The 25,360-nt window shown below is 35.5% G+C and overlaps 1 protein-coding gene across 1 annotated transcript; it reads left to right on the top strand.

The window, feature by feature from the left end:
* The first annotated feature begins 409 nt into the window (after positions 1–409).
* On the top strand, positions 410–22,268 carry LOC121388425. The gene is made up of 4 exons (XM_041519735.1): positions 410–535; positions 15,658–16,417; positions 20,077–20,160; positions 21,656–22,268. Exons 2-4 carry the CDS (start codon positions 15,843–15,845, stop codon positions 22,266–22,268), a joined length of 1,272 nt encoding a protein of 423 aa, XP_041375669.1. The 5' UTR covers positions 410–535; positions 15,658–15,842.
* Positions 22,269–25,360: the final 3,092 nt, after the last annotated feature.

The following is a 25,360-nucleotide window of genomic DNA, read 5'->3' as shown; positions in this document are numbered from 1 at the left end:
CTAACACTGGCATATATGATTAATTAATGGACTATACTTTGTTTTTGAGAGGAATAGGAGTAAACCATCATCAGAAAGGGTCTCTCACATATTGTAACAGCAATGAAATTGACATATGTTGACCAAACTTTGTTATAGTCTGTTCCAATAAAGTCCACACATCACCTGTTTACTGACATATTTCTTTTAATTTCAAGAGTAAACACCACCTTGTACATCAATGAGAGCCAAAACAAGTAAATGCTAAATTAGGTAGACTATAATTAAATAGATATTTACAAAATATTTACTTGTCTGTTTAATATGTAAATAATAATCGCCGAAAATCATTTTTATTCTATTTCCTACAAGACTCATTTCAGGACTTGCGCCAAGCAGGGCCGGAAATACAGAAGAATATCGCTAAAAAAAAAAACTTTGATGAAACCGAAACTAGAAAACAAAATTCAGAGAATGTTATCGATATTACTAAGAAGAGCAATTTAGCCTGAATGCAAGTTGTCTGAAGATGTCAAACATAACAAAGTAATAGTAGGTAAACCTAATTTTCTGTTAATTTATATTTAAAGACGGATGTGTATGTGTATTTTCAGAAATTAAAACGTGCAAACTTCACGATTACAGTAAGTTTATTGATGCAGACATACTGCTAGTATTCCGACAAATGTTTTAGACTGATTTTTAGATACTTGATGTAGTAGACGACAGTAGACAACAGTATATTCCGAATCTAGGAAAAAAAATACAGGAAAAAAAGTCGCAGGAAAAAAGTCACAATTTTTAATTAAGAGATTTTTGTTAAATGTTCTGTGATTTTAATGTTGGTGGTTTAGGCGGATGTTCCACCCAATACCATGAAGAAATTCTGCCACATTCTTGCGGTCCTCAAGGCGATCAACACACAAGTTGCGAAGACGCTCTTGCAGTTGGACGTAGCGTAGCGTCGACGAACCTGGCGTCGAGGTGGGTTACCAACCGCATCCTGCTGGATGATGGTGCCCACTGTAGCCTGCTCACGTTGTAAATCATTTACAATAGGAAGCCCTTAGTTTAAATCTATCCTAATCAGGAAGCTAGACCCAAGCATCACCCCTGCACAATATGAAGACTCTTTCTTTAATCCTGCCTAATTGACCCTAATTAATAAGTGTAACAATTAGTCACCACCCATGCACAATATGAGGCCTCTTTCTTTAATCTAGCCTAATTGACCTACTTAACAATTACCCCATGCATACTATGAGTATGATGCCACATTCAGTACTCAACAAACCCATACATTTTGTTATATAAAAATTGTGACTTTTTTTCCTGTGATTTTTTTTCCTATACTAAATTGTGACTTTTTTTCTGTGACTTTTTTTCCTGTGACTTTTTTTCCAGCCACCTATATTCCAACGGTTGTAACTTGTGACCAAAGGCTCAGTATAGAGTCGAGGCAAAAGTTTTAAAGAAATGTGCACGGACCGCTAAGGCGCTTAAATTATATGCTGCTATTCTCTCTAATGGAATATATGTAGACATAATATTGGATTGCCTATAATTTTACAAAGGTTGAAAACGGTTTTAACGTAAACAAAAATGCAAAAATTTCACAAATACTAACATTGCATAAAGAGCTTTAAATAACAAACATTTGGAACATTACTGTAGTATTGAAGTGCCAGCGATAAAGTGAAAGTATCATCGCCACCGCAAAATATCAGTGTCAAATTGTGATCTTTCTTTTTATGTTATTATAAGATTTATTCATGCACCAATGAGTAGCCTGTTTTATAGTTCAGAGGAACTGGACATTTATTGTTTGGGTTTTTGGTGGGCTTTTTTAATCTGTTGTATACTAAATTTTACATATCAGTGACACATGGTAGCCTTTATTTGTTTTTTATGAAAGAAAATTATTAGTCTAATCATGCACCAGGGAATGGGCATTTTTCCTCCAAATATATCTATTTTGTTTCAGTACTGGGCTGATATTTAGTCCTTTTACAATAGTATTAACTTTCCGCAAGTTGCACAGAGGTTCTAGAATACGGTGGCCCGATGCCCGATGACAGTGGGTTTTAGATTCGGGCAACTAAAAATTACTTTTTGCGATCCCGATGGCAAGTGGTGAATAATAATAATAATAATAATAATAAATCTACAACGCTACGATCGTACGAAAACAAAAGAAACATCTACAAGTCACTTCTTTCGATTTGCAAGCATTAAAGAAACTTATAAAACATTTTGTTTTTTGTTGTATTTTGTTTTAACTTTATGTTTGAGCTAAAAATTGTGTATTTAAAAGATAATTTCAACGTAACTTGAGGTAATCCACAGGTTACGCAAATATAATTCACGTAACCAAACAATTGGTTACCTAGGTAAAAACCACGTGAACAGACTTCCGGTTACCTCAGATTTTGAAATATTGTCCCCTGAATGTTGAATGTTACAAATGTAGATCATGTAAAATGTTGGAAGCTGGCCTCAGATTACAGTTATCTTCCCATTTGGTTGTCCAAAATCCGGAAGTTTCACCGCACAAGTAGTCTGCTGTTTGACTGTGATTATTTCATGGCAGACAGCTATGAAGTGGCAACTGTTTGACTGAAGTGACAGGGGATAGCATGTAATTTGTAAACATGTGTAACTTGTTGACATTGAAGACTTGTTTGTGGTAATTCCGGCCCATGCAAAAGTAGTGCTTTTTGTGTAAAATGGGTGTACTCCGGCCTGGTTTAGAGGGTGTGTCTGTTTAAACCAATAAGCTGGGAGAAAGAGCTGGACAACAGGGGTTGTCCTTTTCAGGGTATGTGTCCCCCATGCAGGCAAAGGTACATACAAAACTTCACGGGCCTGCTGATATTAATAAAAATGTTATAGCCACTAAGGCTATATAGAAACATATAGCGAAATTAATTGTGGTCTGAGGCCTGATATAGTTCACACATTACACCGGCTAAATGCTTGATTCTGATGAAAGTATTATAACCAGAGAAGTGAAATTACACAGACTGATTGTGCATACCACAAGGATTATGAAAACTAATTTATTTATTTTCTAAATATTTTATTAAATTAAAAAACATTTTTTTTGAATTTATTAAAAATTAAAATTAAAATTTTCAACTTTTAAATTTCAGTATCCTCCAAAATAGCATAAGATGACCTCTGATGTTACTACAGGTTGTTGCAATATTTTTTAACAGTTTTGAGCTAATAATTTGGTAAAAAAGAGCAAAAGTTGGATTTTGTTAGTCAATATTGAGATTTTAATTTTTTTTACATATTGAATTTTAATGAGTTTCTCAATTATTGCAATTGGACAGAAGATCTAAATATAATGAATATATCACTACTAAATGTAATTAAACACTTTAAAATAAATAGTATACAGTTTTTAACAAGATTAAGTACTCTAATAATACATTTCACCTACATTTATGTAAATTACACACTTCAGTCATTTTTCAAAAATGGTCTTTTATCCTTAGAAAATCTAATAGGCTAATATTCTATGCTGTCTGAATGTATTTATTGTGTTCAGTAATCAGATGCTGGTATACTTGTCAAGTTTATTGCAGAAAATGTGCCAAAAAGGTTAACATTTGGCTTGTAATACATATGGCAGAATAATCCATAATGCATATTCAGTGGTCATTACTACAAACATCCTTCCAATCAAGAAATACTACACTGAGGTATCCCAGACACTGGCACATGACTACACTTGTTAACAGTTATCACTGGAAACTGAAAAATATGGTGCAAGTACCTCTTGGTAGGATTTATATCAGCATTTTGTGACAAAATCTTCATTTTCAAAGTTGTCGTCAACAAAAAAAATATTATGGTGTATACCTAAGTAATATCTGTAGGGCATATTCATATTAATATGCATTTATATGGACTGTTTTGCCTTTTACAAAGTGGCTACATGTCTAATACAGTAAATGAAGTAGATTAAGTAAATACAGCAGGTCAAAATTGAATATGAGGCCTATCATGTCTAATTTTCCCTGAAATTAGTGTGTAAACATTTGTTGCAAATGGCCCCAATTTTTGTGACTTTCACCATCCCTCTGACACATTTCTAATAATGTATCATGAATTCAGTCACCATATCTTTACTAAGCCTCCACTTATCATATCTAAAATACAAAATTTTACAGTTTTAGATTTTTTTGTTTCTCAAAAATTTAAATTTAAGTTTAATATTTAATTAAAAATGAAGTAAAATCTAATGATTGATTTTTTTTTCCTTTAAATATTTCAAAATCTTTCCAAGACAAACACTGTGCAGATAGAACATATGTAGAAGAAAAAATAGCTGCTCATTGTATGAAGAAATTCCAAAATTTGATAAAGTTATTACATTTTGAAGTTGGTGTCCCTCAAGTTTCCATTGCTAAAAATTGGCCATGGCAAGGCACTGTGGTAGGTGTTTTAACACAGCCTCTGTATACTCTCAGTTTAAAGGTGACATACCGATACTTACCGAGCATTGCTTTAATATGTATATCATTGAAATGCATTAGTGTGGGCCAGTTTTTAGGGGAAAAAATGGACTGATAGGCCTCAGATTACAGTTATCTTCCCATTTGGTTGTCCAAAATCCGGAAGTTCACCGCGCAAGTAGTCTGCTGTTTGACTGTGATTATTTCATGGCAGACAGCTATGAAGTGGCAACTGTTTGACTGAAGTGACAGGGGATAGCATGTAGTTTGTAAACATGTGTAACTTGTTGACATTGAAGACTTGTTTGTGGTAATTCCGGCCCATGCAAAAGTAGTGCTTTTTGTGTAAAATGGGTGTACTCCGGCCTGGTTTAGAGGGTGTGTCTGTTTAAACCAATATGCTGGGAGAAAGAGCTGGACAACAGGGGTTGTCCTTTTCAGGGTATGTGTCCCCATGCAGGCAAAGGTACATACAAAACTTCACGGGCCTGCTGATATTAATAAAAATGTTATAGCCACTAAGGGTATATAGAAACATATAGCGAAATTAATTGTGGTCTGAGGCCAGCTAGTCAGTAGTCACTAGCCTAGTGTAGGGCGTAGGGCACTGACCCCAGTATTCGACCAGTGTATTTATTTAATTACCATACTCGTTTAAACTGAATAGTATATAGATTTTCCAAACGTATTTTGAACATACGCGACAGTGTGAACATTCTTTCTTCCGGAAACGCAATGCCAATAGCAGACGATAACCATGTGAATAAACGTAAGTATCGTCAACGTCCCTAACTGCGTTATACTTCAAATTCCGTTCACTTTGTTTTCTTGTGCACGGTTCGTGCAATCAACATCCGAATTTGTTGTCATCGGCATGTCGTTCATTTATGAGGTTTTTCTTCACAGTTCAGGAACATTTTCATAAACAATAAAGTTCAGAAAAGGTAAGTATCTAAATACAAAACTTTACAAACCCCTAAAACCATTAATTTTACTAAGTCATTTTTGTTTATTCCTTAAAATTACCGATATTGGCTTAGAAATTGACTTAAAATGTAGAAAGATGAATTAACATTCGGTGCGTGTCACATGACCTCACACGTGCCAGATCAACAAGGCCAAATCATTTAATTTTTATGATTTTTAAGACCCCTGTTGTTAGAATTTGTTTTCAATTATTACATTCGATCTGCAAAAAGGTATGCTACATTTGTGTGCCTCTATTATAGTGAATAGTATTCATAATCCATTCATAATAATTGTAAATAATTTTTAGTGTATAAATTGTGTTAATTATGAATCAATTCATTTAAAAAATGATATTTTACAAACTATTCACTGGTATAAACGTAATGCCTATCAGTATCGACATCGAGTTTTAGCGATGTGTGTTGATAAAACGCGGACCGGACCAGAACGCTTGACAAATTGAATTTTTCCTTTTAAAAAAATATTAAACTAAGAGTTTGTCAACTGTGCATAGTTAAGAAACATATATTTTTTCAGGTAGTGGCCTTAAAAATGAAAAATGACAAACCGCACATGCATGTTACGATACTTTTTGCAAACGCAAGTGCCTGAACGCAGTTAGAAATGTTGCACTCTTTCCTATTTACCGGAGGGTGTTTCACTTTTGTTTACTAGAATGGATTTATTTTACATCCACATTGTTGATTTTTTTACGTTAATTGATTGCAATCTGTTTTGTTTCACATATCATAGCTGAAAAATGTAGAATAATATTTCCATAAATATCGTATTCGTGTTTTTGTCGTTAGGTGAACGCAGTTTGGGACGTCGATGGTATATGTATTCATATATCAACATACGAGTACTTCGACCCCTGGCCGCCATTGTTTATCATGTGACACGGTGAAGCTTTTCCTTAGTTACCTATGGTTTGATAGTGAATTGAGGCAACTTTCGTCGATCATTTACAGCAGTTAACGGCCAAGATGCTTAAAACATGTTATGCAGTTGGCTGCATAGATCATAACATGATGTTAATTTAAAAAAATATCGTTTTATAAATTTCGAAAAGAAGAGACCAGACGCCATTCCTGGGTAGATGCACTAAAATGTGACAAACCTGATGATGAGGCTGATGGAACGCTTCCCACACAGAATGTGACTACGTTGATTTTAATGTTGTTGCTTGTCGACACTAACCGACGTTAATAGCAACCAAAATGGTTAAAGCATGTGCAAAGATAAAATTTCCACATTATACTGTAAATAAAATACACAATTCCATCGACTTCCATGAAAAAAAGAAACAGATGCATCCAGTTCTTGAATAAAGAGTATACTCTTTTTATCATAAAATTTGTGTGGTCTTCATTTTTCATTTAATCTAATTTTATAGTTGCTTGGGCATTCTCTATACCTGTATTATTTTGCCATACTTCGGCAACTACATTTTATTTATTTATTTTTAAATTTAAAAATAAAAGTATATACCGATAAATTACACACATATATATAATAATTATATTATAAGTTCTTGTTTAAACTTTAATTATTATTATTTTTATTTTTTTGCAAATGTTTGTAGCAGGCCTGTAGTACGGAAATATAGGTTGTTTTCTTCTTCTCTATATATAAATATGGCTTCTCCCCCCCCACCCCTCTCAAGACTGTCCCTACTACTAGAGATTCCCCCCCCCCCCCCCCCACTCCAGATATTGTTCCTAATGACGTGTTAAAGGGACACGCCCTAGTTACGGCTAGCTGTTAACCATTACGGCATTGTTTTTTCGCTATTAAACCCATTTTTTTCACAAATAAAATTGCACTCTACTTACATTTTATTATTTAGAATACACATTTCCATTCACCTGAAGTGCTTTTTGGTAATCCTGATGTTTGTAAAACCACGAAATGCATTTTTTGTATTTCTTAAAAAACCGCACGCACTTGAGAAAAAACCGTTAAGCAAGCGAGGTCCAATCTATTTTTAGAGGGAATCTTCCTGTGTAAACGTCACAGACGTTGGTATACCACGTGACCGTTACCATTTTGGTTCGGTTTGTTTTCTCATGCACGGTTCGCGCAATCAACATCCGATTTGTTGTCGTTTGCTTGTTGTTCATTTGTGAGATTTTTCTTCACAATTCGTGAACATTTTCAGTAACAATAAAGTTCAGACAAGTAAGTGTCTCAATACAAAACGTTACAAACCCTTAAAACCAATAATTTTGCTAAGTCTTACGATATCTGGAGAGTGGATACAACCAGGACAGAACAGTTGGAACATGTCCAGGAGAGGTGAAAGGAACGCACCCCAAGTCTGTGCGCACTCTGTGAAATTTGTCGTGACGTAGGCATTGTTGTGCTTCGAGCGACATCTACCGGTGACATCAGAATACTAACTTACAAAATTATTTCAAGCAATTGGGACATGGGGATTCCCATGGTATTTATCGATATAAAACCTGCTTTTTCACTCCATTTGATAAAAACGTGATCTAAGTGTGTTACAGGTTTGTAGATTAACCAAATTATAATTTATTTTCGCTGGATGGAACTAGGGCGTGAGGCTTTAATAGCCCAAATGTATAATGTATTAAACCAAAAAGGTATACTTGTATTTCGGAAACTAAAATAATGGACTAATGTGTTTATTATTTACGTATGTGTGTGTGTGTGTGTGTGTGTGTGTGTGTGTATATATATATGTGTATATATATGTATGTATGTGTATATATATATTTATGTATGTATGTATATATATGTATTTATATATGTATGTATGTATGTATGTATATATATATATGTATATATGTATATATATATATATATATATATATGATAATAATAAAAGAAAATAAGTGTACAGTATGTACATGTGTATGTATTTAAAACAATTTTAAAGAAATAATTTCCTTTTAAATGGATCATGTAAAAGGATTTTTTTTTTTTAATTGTTATATTTGTGTGTGTGTGTGTGTGTTCAGTAATTACCTGCAATAAAATGGTCATCTGCCATATCTGATATTTGTTTTCCTTTCTGAAAATGTTTGACATGGAGAATAATATAGCATTTAACCATCTCATTCATACATTTTTCTTTAATAAGTTTAGCTATATAAGAGGTAATTTAACCCAGGTTAAAAGCAACTTCGGTTAAATATGTGTTGTCTAGCAGAAGGCATATTGATATAGATCAGTTTACTAACAGTCATGATATTTGCCTCCATCGCCTTTCTCCAGCTGTATATTATCAAAAATTAGTTTTGTACATATTACTTAAATTTTAATTGCAATAACAATTCCAATACAGCACAAGACTGAACAAAAATATATCTGCAATATCCACTTTGACTAGATATAAAACAACACCAATATATATATTAACCATTTATTTACTCAGGTACCTTTTTGTGTTTTATTAATAAATATACCATGTTAAACCCTATTATTAAAATATTTGTATGTTTGTTTGATGAGGTAACACTATGTTTTAGTAGGTTGTACACTGTGACATGAAAATAACTGAGGGGAGTTATTAATTGCTCCCCTAACTTATATTATGGGGCAGGGGGCAATTTAAAATGTTATTCAAAATGCATTTCAAATCCTTCATATTGAACAGATTTATAAAAAATATGGCATTGAAATGAATTTTAATAGTTATGGTGGCTGGGAAAGGACATCATATCAAATTATTTTTCTCGATCGATCGACTTGCTATCTCGATCCATCGACTTAATATCTCGATCCATCGACATACTATCTTGTTCGATTGACTTACTATCTCGATAGATCGACTTTCAAACTCGAGGCTTTCCATCAAGATAGGCGACTGTGATACCTTTATAGGTTATACTATACCATATAAAATCCCATAAGCAACAAGGTTAACGTTTGTGGTTAATAACACTATATGCATTATATCAACAAAACTATAACATTCATCCATCACATAAATACAGGCCATCCACATTTTTCCTTTCTCAAACTGGAGAAGAACTAATCCCCATTCCCTTTGCCCTACCAATTTGGTCGGGATGATGTGAGCAGGTATGTATACAGTGTACTAAAAGCCACCCACTGTTCACATCTCTCAAGTACACCACTGTTGTAATAGCTAAGGCTAATTTGAAGCTTTGCTGATATGCATCGAATATGGAGGGGCATGTTGAAGCCCAAAATGTCCTAAATGGGACATCTTGGGCAGTGCTCGGCCCAAGATACCCTTGGGACATCTTCTTGGGCCAATTGATGCCATATACTTTTGTTACATTTGATTAAATCGTTCAAATTGTTTTTTGTTTAACGACACCTCTAGAGTACATTAATGAATTAATAATCGGCTATTGGATGTCAAACAATTGGCAATTCTGACATGTAGATTTGAGAGGAAACCTGTCACATTTTGCCATTAGCAGCAAAGGGTCTTTTATATGAACTTTCCCAAAGAAAGGACGGCACATACAAAATATTTTGATATACCAGATGTGGGGCTATGGTTACTCCATTTAAAGGCATGTGGACATTTTGAAGCTGTGCCTGCCCAAACGAGTGGGATTTTCGCTTGGTTGCAATATGTTCGTTTGAAATGGCCTACAATGAAGGGTCGATTATCTGGATGAAGCTATTGAGTTTTCCTATTCCAACCAGTGATTCATGAATGGCACATCATAGGAAATAGTATGAAATATGCTGTGTAAATATGTATATACTTTGTATGTATATGTATGTGTGTGCATGTATTTACTATCTATGTGTATGTATGGATGAATGGATGTAGGCAGGTAGGTGGGTGGTTGGTACGTAGTTATGTACGTACATATTGATGGATCGATGGATGTTTTAAAGTTTGTTTTGTTTAACGACACCACAAGAACATATTAATTGATTTTATTAATCATCGGCTAGAGTTTTAGAGAGGAAACCCACTACATTTTCCCCACATTAGTAGCAAGGGATCTTTTGCATGCACTATCCCATAGACTGGATAGCACATACCACGGTCTTTGATATACAACTCATGATGCACTGGCTGGAACGATAAATAGTCCAATGGGTCCACCGACGGGGATCGATCCTAGACAGACCGCGTATCAGGCAAACTATTTACCACTGGGCTACGTCCTGTCTTGGATGGATGGATGCAAGCATTGCATGCATGCATGTATGTTTGTGTGTTCATGCGTGCCTATATGTGTATCCATGCGTGCCTATATGTGTATCTGGTTATTTAAATGTGTTTGCATGTAAATATTTAGCTATGTCCCAGTTACATCTGTCTGTCTGTCTCTCTCTCTCTCTCTGTCTCTCTCTCTCTCTCTCTCTCTCTCTCTCTGTACATATCGTCAATATCATATATTAGGAATAAAAGTTGTATTATGTGAGCCACTAGCATAATACATTATTTTTACTCCTAATATATGATATTGACGCTATCGAAACACAGAAGGGTAATAATCTCTTTATTATATCATCTCAAAGTTAATACAACGTGTCTTTGTAAACTGCATACACAACTTTAATTCCAGTCAACCATTACTCGATATTCAAATGAATGAATGGTGCCGTGTCTTTTCAAAAGGAATATCCTTATATTAAAATCAACTAGTACATGACTTTTTTTTCGAGAACGCTGGATAGCTTTCAATGTAAAGTTGCTCTATTAAGCATTTTTTGTTTTATGATTATGAATGCATACGTGAATTCTGTAGTGTCGCCATAGCACGTTTAGTTACATGACTGTTACATACATAGATATTAACGCAGTGGCACAGGGGGTAATTAAGTCCTTTCTAGCCTCACAAATTGTCCCATGCCTATGGTACCGAATCGCCTGCAAATTGAAGACTAACCACAATGCGTTCTGAGCTATCCAGACTTCAATGTACATGTGTGTGTGTGTGTTTGTGTGTGTGTGTATATATATATAATTATTGTTTTTCCCCACATTTTTTTCAGGGGGTCACAACAACATTACAATATACATTCCCATTATATCATTTTTTATAGGTACTAAATAGACAAAACTAATACTATACAGTACTTCTGTTATGTTCTAAATAAGACGTGATAAACAGACCGCCACTTCATCTAAAATGATGTAAAAATACAAAATGTGCCAATAGTATACTGATGGAAAAAACATAAAGGATCACACAGATAGCAACAAGAAATAATGACTGCATTAAAAATCAATTCATACTGTCAGAAGTTGACTGGGAACATATAGGCAGCACATTCAACACTACAGACATTCAATCCCACATTACAACTTGGTATGAAATACAGACATTACTACGCTAGTTGTGAATTAAATTTGGTCTACAATTTGATGTGTTCCCTTATTTCTTTCCATCAGTATATTTGTCATGTATTGTCGACATTTAAGGCTTAACCCAATAACCGTTCACACACCCCTTTTCAAATGTCTGTCTTCGTCATAGGCGTGCTGGTAACCTAATATAACTACTTTGTATAAACCAGGATGTTGCCTGACACACTAGGTAGCTGTGACAAGCGATACGGCTGACGGAAAATTAAAGCTGGGAGTACATTGAGCACACAATTTCCATCTACATTTACTCGTATTCATATCCTGTTCATCTACTTTTGGTGACTCCACTGTCCAAAGGAAACCAAGCGAGACCTAACTGAAGGAAAGAAGAACTGTTTTATTTGACTACGTACGCAACACATTCTTATGGGGGTTATATGGCATCACAAATGATGAAAGAGAAAACTCGCCGCCATCACGCCATGAACTATTCTTTTCTATTAGCAGCAAGGGACCTTTCATACAGACAACATCCTACATATAGGATAGTACATACCACAGCCTTTGTCACACCAATTGTGGAGCACTGGCTGGAAAGAAATAGCCCAATGGGCTCACTGACATAAAAATCATGTCAGCTCATAATGGTTTTAATCTACCTGCAACAAAATAAGGTGTCACGTGGTATTTATGATTTAAAGAGTATTTTTGTTAATATATATAACCTTCATTTTAGCTAAAAATCGTAGTCCGTTTAAGAAAAAATATTTTACCCTGTACCGGTTTCAACCTCAAGTGTACACCGCATATCAGATGTGGACATGGGTGGGGATTGATTGAGTAGACCCCCAGCCCCCACCCCCTGCTCCGCCATGCCTGATACTACATAAAAGTATATTAACTTAGTGGAAATAGATAATAGTACAAATAATCAGTGTCGCATGTTACGACCAATTAGACCTGCATTCTTGTCTCTGTGTCTGTTTGTGGCGGACAGGATTTCATACAGAGGGGGATGGGGGGGGGGGGGATTTGTCCCCCCATGATTTTGACATGGAGGGGGGATATCCCACCCATCAGTCTGCAGAGCAGTGGGTTTTTTAAGGTCAATTTTAGCTCTTAGCATAACATTTTGTACGAAAATGCTAGGTAGAGAGAATATGTTAATTAGCGAATGTTAATTATCTAGCTGTTTTGCATGTTTTTGGCTTGGGAACAACAGCCAATAGGCAGATGAAAGTTGGTTTCATGGGATTGTACGTAGAGAATCTGAAGGAGGCAGAGAAGTAACTCAACCAATGAGCATTAGGTTGTATACGAATGTAGGATGCTGTTAATTCAGCTCATTTTGAAAAAAAATACCAATGAATAAGAAATTTGATTTTTAACAATAATACACCTGCATATGTTGACAACAACTTTTTGCTTTTATGTTATTATAGTCGACTGTATTATTATTTACTTCTCTACCACCTGAAATCATCGGCTATATATTATGGCTGCTGGCGCATGTGCAGTCAAATGATAAACGCCGACGAGAGGAAATTTTTAAATGTATAAATTATCAGAATAAAAGTTATAAGATGGAATACATAATTTATTTTGTCCAAATTTGTGATGGTTTTCACGGTTACTGCATCAGAATAGATCAATTTTGCCGACTGTTTTGGCTGCCGGATTGTGTTCTGAGATGCCAGGAAATCGCATCTCCGAGCATCTAAAATCCAAATTTTTTAGGGGGAAGGCCCCCAGACCCCCGCTCGTGACATGCCTACGGCTTCACACCCTCCTCCGGTCCGATCCCCCCCCCCCCCCATCATGGCAGAAATCCTGGCGGTTTTTTTTTTTGTCACAAATATAGGAATCTACACAATAGAAACACAAACAAACAAACACAAAATAAAACAAAACAAAACAAACAGAAAACAATACAACCGCAATTTAGTGTAAAAGAATTTTTGATTCAATGAAACGGTAAACATTTCATATCAAATTCAATTACATTTTTGTTTTTAAGATGTATACTAAATATATTTAGTTGGATAATAAACCACATTTAATGTGTGTGTGTGTGTGTGTGTGTGTGTGTGTGTGTGTGTGTGTGCTCGTGCATTTGTGTGAATAATATGTAATTTATAACTTCCCGTAAAGATATTATGCCAATTATAATAAACATAATATTTGGCTTGATTGGTTTCTTTTTGAAGTGATATTAGCCAATTCATTTACACCTTTGGCATATTATAACAGTACACAATTACATACACTATTTTTTAAAGTGCTAAACGAAGTAACTAACAGGTTATTCGTTATATAAAATGTGCAAATCAATTAACTATCAACAATAAAGTTTAATATTTTGTGCCTTACTATTACTCAAAATTACAGACAGCACCAAAATATACAGTTCTTTTCATCCACATAAAATAAGGATGCGTTCAGTGACAATGAACAGCACTAACATTCAAGAACTATTTGACTGGTTCTCGATTCTGTTTAAATTCAAGCTCAATACCAAGTCTGTGATGATGTAATTAATTAAGAGGCCATGTAGGTTGAATAAATTGATTGTTGCTAGCAACCGGGTTCAGTGGTACAGTGGTTAAGCCATCGGACTACAGGCTGGTAGGTACAGGGTTCGCAGCCTGGTACCAGCTCCAACCCAGAGCAAGTTCTTAAGGTCTCAGTGGGTAGGTTTAAGGCCACTAAACCCTCTTCTCTCTCACCAACACTAACAAACCAACTAACAACTAACCCACTGTCCTGGACAGTCATTCCAGATATCTGAGATGTGTATCCAGGATAGCGTGCTTGAACCTTAATTATTTCTCGCTTCAGCCAGTGCACCACGACTGGTACATCAAAGGCCGTGGTATGTGCTATCCTGTCTATGGAATGTTACATATAAAAGATCCCTTGCTGCTAAATGAAAAAGAATAGCCTATGAAGTTGCGACAGCGGGTTTCTTAGATCTCAGTATCTGTGTGGTCCTTAACCGTAACCGCATCAAACAATGACCTTAAGTGGTCATCCGTATAGGTGGCCCATCCACAGATAGTAAGCTCACGAATGCTCTTGCAACTTTATGGGTCACCTCGGAAGTTCAACAACAACCACATCTTCAATATAACAAGTTCAACATCTGGGGATCATCATGCGTTTCACCCACCTGCTCCTTTGGGTGGACGAAGAAAAGGTTTTATTTAACAATGCACTCAACATTTTATTTACGGTTATATGGCGTCAGTTGGGTGAACGAATGGCGGACTGTTCATAAACCACCAATTCTCTCCTTCCTCACCCTATCATTCCTTCCCATACCTATCCCAACAACCTTCCTTCATATACATTATGCTTATTGAAAAAGAGAAGCCCATGAAGTGGCAACAGCTGGTTTCCTCTCTCTATATCTATGTGATCCTTAACCATATGTTTGATGCTATATAACTGTAAATAAAATATTCTTTTTGTACACGGCACTCCCGAGAAATAACAGCACACAGGAAAAATGGTTTTCAGCTAGCATTTTTGCTAGACAACATTGGTGTAATGTTATGGTCATTTTGAGGAATCGATAGCTGATTGTGACAGCTAATTTGATAATAAATTGTTTTACCAACAACGAAAATCACCAAATAATATTGGAATATGAATCGTAATTCATTAAAAAAAAGAAATCTGGTCAGAAAATGGACATAAATACTGGACGTTGGCCACAAATTTCCATTAATAAATGCAAATTTTAAATTTTTTTGCCTAATTTTAATATGAACTTTATTTTATATATTTATAACAAATTTAAGTTATAAACTTGTACCCTCTCAAAATGTTTTTTGTCCCAAATTAATCCAGTAGTCAGAAGGTTAAATCTTATGCCACAGACCTTTAGTTTGTATTACATTGTACAATTCCAGCTGAATAAAATCCCTATAATCAGTGCCTGCCACTATTTGTCTCTTCTTTCAGAACCAGTCACGGATTCAGCCAGTGGCATCATCGAGTTTACATCCAAGCCAAAGCCGCTGTCTTCTGGGGATAGTGACTCATGCAGTGACCTGCCAGCATTAGAACCTGCTGATGATTACCCTCAGTCTCCAGTTTACCCTGTTGATGGAGCTGAGGGGAATATCCTGAGCTTAGAAGACGATGTAATGGAAAGTACGGATGAAATTAGTGTTCCAGATAAAATGGAGGAACTTACAAAAAGTGAAGATTCCAGTGAAAATGGTGAGGGCAGTGATGAGGAAGATGACCTTAGTTTAGAAGACTCAAGTGGTGATTCTAGTGAAAATGATGAGGACAGTGATGAAGAAGATGTTAATGAAGACAATGTTGATGATGATGATGACAGGGACAGTAGTGATGATAGTGATAGTGGCATGAGGGGTAGTGGTAAGGATGATGGAAACTGTGAGCAAGATGAGATGGATGTGGTGCCTTGTACAGAGGATGAAGATTCGTCCAGTCTAGAAGACTTGCCTTTGCTTTCTGGAAAACGGAAACTTCAGGGTTTGTCCACTACTCCAGCAAAGAGAAGGTGTAGAAATTCCTCAAAAGAAAAGGTGAATCAGATTCTGCAGAGGCTGAAAGCTAACTGCAGACTGGCAGATGATGAAACGAAGACTGCAGTGGGGGAAGGCTCTTCTGCAGGATCGCATGCTCATCCATCTGGGCAGCCGACACCTTCGCTTAAATCTGGAACAAGTTCAGAAACCTTCATAACAAGGTAAATATTTATAACTAGAGTGTCTTTATTTCTGACTTAATATTATATACAAGTGTTTGAATTGTACATAATTGAGGGTATTAATGTATTGTATTGTACATGCTTCCATGTATAGCATTATGCATAGTTCCATGTATAACGTTATACCTAGTTCTATGTATAGTATTATGCATAACGCCATGCATAGTGTTATACCTAGTTCTATGTATAGTATTATACCTAGTTCTATGTATAGCATTATACCTAGTTCTATGTATAGTGTTATACCTAGTTCTATGTATAGTATTATGCATAGTTCCATGTATAGCATTATACCTAGTTCTATTTATAGTATTATGCATAAGGCCATGTATAGTGTTATACCTAGTTCTATGTATAGTATTACACCTAGTTCTATGTATAGCATTATACCTAGTTCTATGTATAGTGTTATACCTAGTTCTATGTATAGTATTATGCATAGTTCCATGTATAGCATTATACCTAGTTCTATGTATAGTATTATGCATAAGGCCATGTATAGCGTTATACCTAGTTCTATGTATAGTATTATGCATAAGCCATGTATAGCATTATACCTAGTTCTATGTATAGTATTATGCATAAGGCCATGTATAGCATTATACCTAGTTCTATGTATAGTATTATAACTCCAATCTCTAAAAAATGCCTTTGTTATGAACCCTTGGATTGGTCAAATTCGTATCACGTGATGATAAAAACTGACATTCATAGCACCATGAATCTCAGTTTAGCACTATTTTTGGCTTATAGCCGGAACTACTTTATGAATTATGTCAACAAAGGAATCCCCGAGGAATTTCCTTGAGATTCTATTTTTAGACATCAAACAGTAATCGTCTGCTGTCAGACTTCCAAGTGTCAGCGTTAGACATCGTAACATGTCAGATGTTCCTATACAATTTTTTGGAGATTTTAATTTAAACACGTTAAATCTCACGAATACTTGTGTCGCACCACTTGAAGTCACACACATGCCAAAACCATCATGTGTTGTCGCCACTTCCACAATTACAAGGCCAGTAAACACAGAAACTCACGACACACCAGTTTCATCCATTTCCGGAAACATTGAAACCACTTTCTTCATGTCAAATCTATCAACATATGGAATTTTCATACACTCAAAATTTGATAACTGTAATTTCAATGTCATAATTGGTAAATCTGGACAGTAATAAAAAAATGGCGCCCATGCAGTTTGTAGTTAAATATTCATACACCAACCGCTTCACATATAAATTATACCATACAAAATAGGTCGCTTCAGACATTTTTATTACAGGTTAAAAGTTATTGAAATTACTTACGTTATATGTTTATAGTGAATTCAAAATGTTTCTAGTTGGTATTGACATTTAATGCAAAAAACTTAATATGAATTGTATTAATGATTGTAACATTGTCATTCTCTCATTCGGCTATTGACGGAAAAAGCCGAACCACCATAGGGATTTTGCTAATGTTGAGTATGAATTTTGTGTTAATAAAATAGTAAATAGTTGGAAAATAGAGTTCACTTTTTATTTCAAAGAGCTTTTACATTAATGACATGGTTATGTGTTTGGAATTATAACGCGCTACACCATTCATACAGTGTGTAAAGCGGTTTTGCGTTTCATACTAGCATGACACTCAATTTTCACGTTCAATTCTTAAATGCATAGTTCCATGTATAGCATTATGCATAAGGCCATGTATAGCATCATACCATATTATGCATAAGGCCATGTATAGCATTATACCTAGTTCTATGTATAGTATTATGCATAAGGCCATGTATAGCGTTATACCTAGTTCTATGTATAATATTATGCATAAGGCCATGTATAGCATTATACCTAGTTCTATTTATAGTATTATGCATAAGGCCATGTATAGTGTTATACCTAGTTCTATGTATAGTATTATACCTAGTTCTATGTATAGCATTATACCTAGTTCTATGTATAGTGTTATACCTAGTTCTATGTATAGTATTATGCATAGTTCCATGTATAGCATTATACCTAGTTCTATGTATAGTATTATGCATAAGGCCATGTATAGCGTTATACCTAGTTCTGTGTATAGTATTATGCATAAGGCTATGTTTAGCGTTATACCTAGTTCTATGTATAATATTATGCATAAGGCCATGTATAGCGTTATACCTAGTTCTATGTATAGTATTATGCATAAGGCCATGTATAGCGTTATACCTAGTTCTATGTATAATATTATGCATAAGGCCATGTATAGCATTATACCTAGTTCTATGTATAGTATTATGCATAAGGCCATGTATAGCGTTATACCTAGTTCTATGTATAGTATTATGCATAAGGCTATGTTTAGCGTTATACCTAGTTCTATGTATAGTATTATGCATAGTTCTATGTATAGTATTATGCATAAGGCCATGTATAGCGTTATACCTAGTTCTATGTATAGTATTATGCATAAGGCCATGTATAGCATTATACCTAGTTCTATGTATAGTATTATGCATAAGGCCATGTATAGCGTTATACCTAGTTCTATGTATAATATTATGCATAAGGCCATGTATAGCATTATACCTAGTTCTATGTATAGTATTATGCATAAGGCCATGTATAGCGTTATACCTAGTTCTATGTATAGTATTATGCATAGTTCCATGTATAGCATTATACCTAGTTCTATGTATAGTATTATGCATAACGCTATGTTTAGCGTTATACCTAGTTCTATTTATATTATTATGCATAAGGCCATGTATAGCGTTATACCTAGTTCTATGTATAGTATTATTCATAATGCCATGTATAGCATTATACTTAGTTCTATGTATAGTATTATGCATAAGGCCATATAGAGCATTATACCTAGTTTCATATATATGACATTTTATGTAGTTGCATATGTGATATATATGATATTATACATAATTCCATGGATATCTAGTAGATACTTTTTATATTGTCGGATCTCAGAAAAGTATGTGCAGCACCATCATATGTTCAGACTACTGTAAAACCTTGTGTGGTAGGACTATTTCTCATTCCAGCCAGTGTTCCATAATTGGTGTAATAAAGGCCATGGTATATACTATCCTGTCTTTGTGATGCTGCACATATAAAAGATCCCTTGCTGCTAATAAGAAAAAGTATAGCCTCTTTGCTTAGTGGCAGTGGGTTTCCTCTCATTATTTCTGTGGTCCTTAACAATATGTTCGACACCATATGACCGTAATTAAAATGTGTTTAGTGCATTGTTAAATAAAACATTCCTTCCTTCAGAACTTAAGGTAAATGTGCTAAAGTAAAAGTTAAACTTTATTTTTGTTTAACGACACTGCTAGAGCACATTGATTTATTAATTATCGGCTATTGCATGTCAAACATTTGGCAATTTTGACACAAGTCGTAGAGAGGAAATGCGTTACATTTTTTCATTAGTGACAAGGGGACTTTATATGCACTATCCTACAGACAGGATAGCACATACCACGGCCTTTGATATACCAGTCGTGGTGAACTGGTTAGAGTGAGAAATAGCATGATAGGGATCCATCCTAGACCAGCGACCGACCACACATCAGGTGAGTGCTTTACCACTGGGCTACATCCAGCGCCATGTACTAAACTTATTTTGTTTGTTGTTTGTGTTGCTAGGTGTAAGGCGGTTGTCATGGAACTGAAGAAGATGTTCCGTGATAACACACAGCTGCATGACCTACCACGAGTCAAAGCCTGGCGGTGAGTACTGAAAACCAACAGATTGAAGGGCCAACATATCAGGGGTGGATTCAGGATTTTGTAAGGGGTGGGGAGAGGAGGTCACAAAATTCTAAAAAAGGACAATTTGTGTTTGTCAAAGGGAGCAAGATCTGTAGGGGGGTGGGGTTGTGGGGTGCTTTCTGGAAATTTTAAAAGTAAAGATGACACGTTTTTATGGCAATTTAGTGTTGCATATTATTCCCGGAATTGAATTTGGGTGAATTTTTTACGGGTTCTGCCAGAATCACAAGCATGAATTATTATTTGAATTTCAATATGTTTATTTGGATTGCCAATCATTTCACAGCGTGTTCCACACATAAATATATCACAATGCATTCCGTCTCATAATCTTACACTTTCGATCTAGGTGTGTGTGTGGGGTGGTGGTATCACAGCATCCCTCTGGATCTGCCACTGCATATTGGTGTGTTTTGTTATTTTGACCTTTAAAACATCTTTGGGTAAAATGTGAATATTATTCAGTAAATTTAATCTTTATGTTACTTCTAAAACATTTATTTGCTTTCTCGTATTTTGTGTCATTGGCCATTTATTGAATAGGGCAGGATTTAGCTCAGTCGGTTGAGTGCTTGCCTGAGGTGCTTGCATCGCAGGATCGAACCACCTCTGTGGATTCATTCAACTAACTGGGGTTTTCTCATTCCAACCAGTGCACCACAACTGGTCAAAGGCTGTGGTATGTGCTTTCCTGTCTGTAGGAAAATGCCTATAAAAGATCCCTTAAGTTGGTACTAATGGAAAAGTGTAGCAGGTTTCCTCTAATGACTATGAGTCAAAATTATTAAATGTTTGTGTTCTCGTATTTTGTGTCATTAGCCTTTTATTGTTTCAAATAAAATATCTGAAGTCATGTTTTTAGCTCCACTATGAGCTGTGGAGCTTTTCTAATATTGATTTGTCCAGCGTCTGTCCATCCATTAACTTTCCCTTTGAAGTCTTATCTTCTCCTACAGTTTGATTAATTTTTTCTAAAACTTGGTACTAAAACTGGGGCATACTCAACAAACAAATAATGATATTTTTTAGATTTTGCATTTTGAAAATTTGTTATTAAATTTGTTTAAAAATGTTAATTGAAAATTTTAACAGCCTGTTTTGAGTTTTGATTGCATAATTTTGAAACTTGGTACTACATGTATGTAGAATTCTCTGGGGCAGTCTTCATAAACTAATAGGGTTTTATATTTTGAAATTTAATTTTTTTTATTGAATTAAACAATTTTAAAGGTGTAGACCCTAATTTCAACCCGTGAAAATGGACACTAAGTTTAGTTAATCTACAAACCTGAACACATTTGGATAAGGTTATAACAGAGAGAAGCTAAAATCTGTGATGTTTAAAAAGGGAAATACCGTCTAAAAATAACTAGAGCTTGTCCCGATAACCATTACTTCTCAGACAAACATGCATTTTTAGAATTATGAAAAATAACATTGAAAATTCTCTCAGAGAGGAGCTTGAGAAGATAGATAGGGAGGTTTGCCTGCCGAAGACAACAATTGCAGTGGTTGGAGAGACCGGTGCTGGGAAATCGTCCATGCTGAACGCTCTATTTGACCAGTCGTCACTGTTGCCGACGTCCGGTATGCGTGCGTGCACGGCCGTGGTTGTGGAGGTCTCAGAAAACTGCGACAACTCGAACTACGAAGCAGATATAAAGTTCCTTTCCAGAAAGGCAAGTTTTAATATACACAGCTCAAACTACATGTATGGAGCAGATACACAGTTCCTTTCAGAACAGGCAAGTTTTAATATACACAGCTCAAACTATGGAGCAGATACACAGTTCCTTTCAGAACAGGCAAGTTTTAATATACACAGCTCAAACTATGGAGCAGATACACAGTTCCTTTCAGAACAGGCAAGTTTTAATATACACAGCTCAAACTATGGAGCAGATATACAGTTCCTTTCAGAACAGGCAAGTTTTAATATACACAGCTCAAACTATGGAGCAGATATACAGTTCCTTTCAGAACAGGCAACTTTTAATATACACAGCTCAAACTATGGAGCAGATATACAGTGCCTTTCAGGACAGGCAAGTTTTAATATACAGTGAATCCTCTCTAAACCGGATTCTGAACAAACTGAAATTCTGTTAAAAACAACCTATATAATATAGTCCACCCCATCCTCCAAATATACATGTATGTGTTTTTGAAAGAATAAAAAAAAAAAAAAAATATATATATATATATATATATATATATATATATACTGATGGAAAGAAATAAAGGATCACACAGATAGCAACAAGAAATAATGACTGCATGAAAAATCAATTCATATTGTCAGAAGTTTACTGGGAATGTATAGGCATCACATTCAACACTACAGACATTCAATCCCATATTACAACTGCTATGAAATACAGACTTTACTACGCTAGTAGTGAATTAAATTGTGTTCCCTTATTTCTTTCCATCAGTATATATATAGTAGTATATATATGTGTGCAATTTAGAATTTTTTTGGCTCAGAAATAAATAATATGTTGTAAATTCCATAGTATGAAAAAAGGTGTTCTCTGTGGGATTGATTATAGTTTCATGGTCCTGAATGTTCTAAATTCTAAAATTTGACCCTCTAATCACTGGCTCCTGTCTAAATCAGATAAATACTAGGTCAGTAATGCCATTGGGAGATTGCAAAAGCAGTGGCAACTCAACAAGTTGTGGCAGGCACTTTGGCATCTCCAGTCCAACCATCTCTACTTTATGGGCACAGTACAACACCAATCAAAGTGTTAATGACAGGCCAAGGTCAGGTCGTCCCAGAGTAACCACTGCTGCTCAAGATCAATACATCGGGGTGTGTCATTTTCGAAATCGAACCACAACAGCAACAACCACAGCGACACAAATCCCTGGACTATGCAGAATTTCTGACCAGACAGTTCATAATCGGCTGAGCTTGGAGGCAGGAATTTTCCTTAGAAGACCAGTGCGATGTAACGTTTTGAACCCACGTCACTTAGCACACGAACATCAGTGGTTGAATGTTTTAGTATGACATTGCCAGACCACATGTTGCATGTGTTAGTCAGGAGTTTCTGCAGTGCCACAACATTCACCGGGTTTAAATGCAATAGAACATCTACGGGATGCACTGGATCAGCGTGTGCACTGGAGGAATCCACCACTTCAGACACTTCCGCAACTTCTTATGGCACTGTAGCATGAGTGGCAAAACATTCAACAATGTGTTGTGCAATGTTTGATTGCTCCCATTGTCAAGCTGTCATCAGGGCTCGTGGTGGTCATAACCGATACTGACATTTTGCCCACCCCTATGTCACACATATGCCTGTGTACATGTTTCAGGTGGATTCCCAGAGATACTGTTTCGGACATGTACAGAGTAATCCCCTTCCCATGGCATCTTGATCTTTGGTTGCTTGTATCATGTCTACCATGTTTGTTTTTTTATTAAACTTTGAAAATCAATGTCAGATTTCTTTTTTTGAAGAGTATATGTTTCAGTGTCAATTGTAATCACTATTACAGGAATGGTATGACATCTCAACGTATGTCTGTGTATTAATTGTGATCACTATTACAGGAATGGTATGATGTCTTAAAGTGGCAGTATCCGAATATTTTTATTATTTAAGCATATAGAACAGAAAATCCAATTACGTTTGATGCATATATGATGCCGCACTCTGCATTGGTTTCACTATACTTGCTTATCCAGGTCAAAAACAAAGCCAGTATTTCGAAAGTGGGACACTTTTGATGGGCTCCTACCAATCTCGGTTTTCATTGGCTTATCACAAGTGTGGAATTCCCCAACAAGAGATCATGTGAGATTTCGCAATTTTTGAACAAATTTAACTGTCTCATATCTCCAAAACATATTTATATCCATAGAGGTATGGTACAACACCTTTCCAGGGGTCGGTGGGTGGGGGATTAGTCTTGAAATTTTGACAGTGGCCAGCTGTTGGGGGTCTTACTAATTAAGTAACGCTCTAGGGGTAGAGGAAGAGGGTACTGTGTTCGATTTACGTAACATTTTTCAAGACTATATGTTATTTTTATTTATTACTTAGACCTAAAAAGGTGTTTTTTGGAAATGTGCGGTCAGTCTAGGATCGATCCCCATCGGCGGGTATATAAAAGACCATGGTATGTGATATCCTGTCTGTGGGATGGTACATATAAACGATCCCTTGCTAAAAAAAAATGTAGTGGGTTTCCAAGATGCGTGTGCAGGGATTTCAGCGTGGGTTGGGGTTATAGACTGTGATTATATGTCAGAATTACCAAATGTTAGACATCCAACAGCAGGTGGAAGGAAGGATAGGATATGTTTTATTTAACGACGCACTCAACACATTTTATTTACGGTTGTATGGCTTGGATGATTATTAAATCAATATGCTCTAACTTTGATGTCATTAAACCCACCCCCTAACTTTACCCTTTCCAAACAAAATAATATTTATTTGAATTTGTCGATTTTAACACGTAAAATTAAGGAGTGAAAACATTCATTGTCTACTTTAGTATATTTTATTTAAAAATATATATACATGATTAATGTATACAAACTAAACTTTGAAAGTTCTACTAACACTTTATAAAATATTAATTCTGAAATGGGAAGGTACGATTGTCGATAATACGTTGTCAAGATCAAACCGGTTTTAACAAAAGACTCTAGTACCGTATTCTCAACCGAACGTTATTCGTACAGTGCAAGATTTCTCTTTTAATTTTTTTAGACGAACCCTACAATTTGAAATCGGCAAACGCATGTGTTAACTGAAACTGACAACAGGCTGTCGTTTGTGCTTTGCCGAGCTATGGCGGCACAGGAGACGAATCAAGCCTATACTTTTTATGATCTCTGTTCATAGCGAACACACACAAGTTGTTTAAAAGTGCATTTGAACTTGTATTTCATATTTGTACATGATGTTATATGGTAACCAGAGACTGTAACTTTAACGTATGTCTGAGTATTAATTGCGATCACTATTACAGGAATGGTATGACGTCTTAACGTATGTCTGAGTATTAATTGCGATCACTATTACAGGAATGGTATGACGTCTTAATGTATGTCGTGAGTATTAATTGCGATCACTATTACAGGAATGGTATGACGTCATAATATATGTCGTGAGTATTAATTGTGATCAAT

This window comes from Gigantopelta aegis, chromosome 14 (assembly GCF_016097555.1).
Source record: "Gigantopelta aegis isolate Gae_Host chromosome 14, Gae_host_genome, whole genome shotgun sequence".
Classification (NCBI taxonomy): domain Eukaryota; kingdom Metazoa; phylum Mollusca; class Gastropoda; order Neomphalida; family Peltospiridae; genus Gigantopelta; species Gigantopelta aegis.
This window is presented reverse-complemented; position numbering and strand designations above follow the sequence as displayed.